Source organism: Amphibalanus amphitrite, unplaced genomic scaffold (genome assembly GCF_019059575.1).
Source record: "Amphibalanus amphitrite isolate SeventyFive unplaced genomic scaffold, NRLGWU_Aamphi_draft 001283F_arrow, whole genome shotgun sequence".
In the NCBI taxonomy this organism is placed as follows: Eukaryota; Metazoa; Arthropoda; class Thecostraca; order Balanomorpha; family Balanidae; genus Amphibalanus; species Amphibalanus amphitrite.
Genome location: NW_024882776.1, coordinates 68,148 through 72,005, shown reverse-complemented (window position 1 = coordinate 72,005; position 3,858 = coordinate 68,148). Strand labels below are relative to the sequence as shown.

Here is a 3,858-nt window from a genome sequence, read left to right as displayed (position 1 = left end):
CCAGATCGCGTAGCGAGACGGCCCACAGTCCACTAGGGTCAGGTAGAGTTGGCTGTCGGCGTGACAGACGTCCATGCTCACTCTTTCCCAGCACTCGTTCACCCCTAGCGTGCCGCGCACCCAGCGCTGCGGCGCAGGGTCGACCGATTGGCACGCCTGACACTGGCGGATCACGGCACGCACCTGAGCTCTGGTGACGTCAGAGCTCTGCCTCCTGCATAGTCTCAGGGTTCGTGCGATGCCAGGATGGCCGCTGGTGTGGTGAATCCGTGCGATGTCGGGCTCTGTGACGACGGCACCGCACACCATCGACGCGCCCTGCGGGGTCAGCCACTTTTTTGGCACTCTCGTGAGCGCGTCGGCCCGGTTCTCAGCCGATGGGACAAATTTCACGCAGAGTTGCATGGCATATTCTTCACCCAGCTTCTTCACTGTCTCAAGACGCCTCCGAATTAGCATCTCGCTCGCTGCCTTGGTTTTTACACGGGCTCTGCCAGACAGGACGTCGGACAGCCAGTGATAGACGGTTCGCGAGTCGGTCATGATCGTCACATTCTTCAAATTCCAGGACAGTGCCAGATTGAGCCCTCGTATCACAGCATCTAGCTCTGCGAGATTGATGTGGGTGTCCGAGCTCTTCCGCAGCCAGCAGGCGTCTTCAACGACGCAGTCGTTGATCTCCAGCACGGCCCCGATGGCGAGGGAGCTGGCATCGACCCATACCACACCTGCACCGTCTCCAGAGACATCCCACCGGCCCCGCGCGGGGTCAGATGTGTTCACACGCTCCACCATCTCAATGACCATTGCACAGAGCTCCGGGTCAGTGACCTCGTCATCCCATCCACTGGACACAGCGGTGACACGCCTCTTCAGATATGACGCGGCCACGCGGAGCCAGCCGGCTACAGGAACAAGACTGGTGAGTCGTCCGCACAGAGAGAAGACTGCCCGTCTCGTCAGTTTAGGGGGCGGGCTGATGTCGGTTCTGTCGCGCCTCCAGAACAGCCCGTCTCGCTCCCCCCAGACCCTTAGGCCAAGCACACGGGCACCATCGATCACACTTTCTGGCGCTTTGCAGTCCAAGCCATGGTTCTCGAGATGGGCCTTCACCTCTGCTGCGGTGGCGACCTCCTCATTCACAAATATGTCATCCACGTAGGAGGATGTCGCGCTGTCTATTCTCTGGTCCAGCCCGAGAGCCATGCTGAGCACTTTTTTCATCACCAGCGGCGCACAGCCGATTCCAAACCCTAGTCTCGTCAGACACCACCTTTTGCCCTGAAACACAACAGTCTGGTAGGGCCACAGAGACTCGCTCACATGCACCTGCAGGTAGGCGTCTTTGAGATCCAGAAGCGACACGTTCCGTCCGAACCGGCGCCACTCGCGAATTTTCTCGCTACACACGTCTGCGGCAGCCGTATGCGAGTCCAGATACTCATTCAGCTCTCTGAAGTCCATGACCGGGCGCACTTTGTCTTTGTTCGGCTGAATCACCGCCATCAGCGGTATTGTGCCCTTTGCCTGTCCGTGGACACGCTCGTCATAGGGAACAAGCCATCCGTTTGTCACCCACTTTGTCGGCTGTCGCTCATACTCCTGCCTGGCCTCTGACGGTATTGAGTACTCCTCCGCTTTGTTGAACAACTGTCCTGGCTCATCCCCACACCATTTCAATTGCACAGACCACTTTTTCTGGCTCTCATCGTAGCTCACAATAAAGTCCTTCTCCTCCTCGCGCCATATACCCGCCGCCGCCTCCGGCGCCGCCATTGCCCGCGTCTCGGTCACTGTCAGGGCCCCAATTGCCGCTGACCCAGATTCCGCCGCCTCGGTGGGTGCAGTCGACTCGGCCAGTGCCGCCGTCTCAGCTGCCACAGGCGCCGCCTCAGGCACCCGTCTCTCAGCCGCCGCCGCCGTCCCAGCTGCCGCCGGCGCCGTCTCGGGCGCCCGTCTCTCGGCCACCGCCGCCGTCCCTGCTGCCGCCGGCGCCGTCTCGGGCGCCCGTCTCTCGGCCACCGCCGCCGTCCCTGCTGCCGCCGGCGCCGTCTCGGGCACCCGTCTCTCGGCCACCCGTCTCTCGGCCACCGCCGCCACCCCGGTCGTTTCAGCTCCGAACCTCACATGGTTCTCAGCACTCACCGTCACGCCACCCAGTGCACTCACGCCGTTCATCCCCAGGATAAACTCAAAGCCCAGCGGCTTCCGTGACACCACAAGCACGCGCACTGATATCGAGTCGCCAGATTGCGATCGCACCTCCACGACACCCGTTCCCTCGCACCAGTATCGGTCACCGCTCACCGTCATCACGCTCACTGCGTCTCGACTCCAATTTCGACACACCGACACGTGCGCTACACACAAGCTGCATCCCGTGTCCAGCAGGGCGTCACAGGTGGCGCCGTCCACCGATAATCGCACAACGGGCAGCGCCCCGCTCACTGGAGACCGGGAGAGGAGGCTGGCGCCGAGCCCTCCTCTCCACCGTCGTTTTCCGGACAGGACGAGGCGATATGACCGGGCCGGTTGCAGCGGAAGCAGTGCACACTGCGCCGACCGCCGCGGGCCCCGCCGCGCTCCCGCTGACCGCGAGCAGCGAGACAATCCCGCGACAGGTGGTTGGGCTGTCCGCATGAGTGACAGGTCACGAGGGGTGGCGCCGCCGACGTCCGCGCTGCTGCTCCCGTCGCTGCTGCTCCCGTCGCTGCTGCCATGGCAGTCTCTTCTTCATCGGCGAGCACAGCTCGGGCCCGGCTGATTAGCTCGCTCAGCGTCATGCTTTCGACGCGGCTTCCTGCACGAAGCACACGGCGGGTGGTCTCCGGCAGTTTTGCCACGAACGCGCAGGCTAGGCCGCTGTCTGACATACCGCCAAACAGGCTGGACAGGCGACGCAGCTCTGCGACGAAAACATCCACCGGCTCGCCTCGACGGAGCTTCATCTTCTCAAACCGGTCATAGGCGTCAAACTTATCCTCTGCGAAAGCCGAAATCAGGCCTTTTTTGATGGTCTCGTAGCCAGCCTTGTCCTGCTCGTCCAGCTGCTGATAGACAGCGAACGCCCCGCCAGTTAGGCGGAGGGGAACGACGACGTGCAGCGCTTCGATGCCACGTAGACGGCACACCAGCTCCACCTTCTCCAGCCACTCTGTGACAGGCTGAGTCGCTCCGTCGAACTCAGGTATGAGTCGGAGATCGGCTGCAGCGTCCGCCGCACTCGCCGGCTTCACTCCACTCTCAGGCGCACTTTTCTGGTCCTTCATGGCTCTTACTCTCTGTCTCTCACACAAGGCCGAAATAGCTTGTGGAAAACCGAGCCACTTCTCACACGCTGTATTCCTTACGTCATCGTGTCGCGGCGCCAACTGCCGCCGCGCGCCCGAGCCGGGCCGGCGGTCCACAGTGCACACACAGCTGTGCGCCATAAAACTAGCGCCGCAGGCGCAGGAAATGCGGCCCGCCGGTCCCACGGCCTCGGCGCGCCCACACAAACACGGTCATAAGCACACACGCACAATACACACACGAGGCACGCTACATTCTACTAATTCATAACACAATTCTATTACATTTTGAAATTTTAAAAAATGTTCAAAGAACCGAAATATATGTCAGAGAACCCCTAATGTGTCTTACCCATGCCGAAAATAGGCAAAATATCTGTGTAAATATCTAATTTATGTGACTTGGCTGAAGAAGGGAGCCGAAGTGCTTTCGAAAGCTCTCAAGAAAACTATAAAGCTGGTGTCAAAACAACGTTTTTACACATTAATTATGTCCCAACTGAATAACAACATATACAACTAAATGACAAAATATATCTAAAACTGCCAGAGATAAAGCCATTTGAAT

At 59.8% G+C, this 3,858-nt stretch overlaps 1 protein-coding gene across 1 annotated transcript; it reads right to left on the bottom strand.

Moving 5' to 3' along the window:
• Window positions 1–2,444: 2,444 nt before the first annotated feature.
• Window positions 2,445–3,269, bottom strand: LOC122371835. Its single transcript, XM_043348566.1, has one exon. The coding sequence runs from the start codon at window positions 3,267–3,269 to the stop codon at window positions 2,445–2,447; it is 825 nt and encodes a 274-aa protein (XP_043204501.1).
• Between the last annotated feature and the right edge of the window lie 589 nt (window positions 3,270–3,858).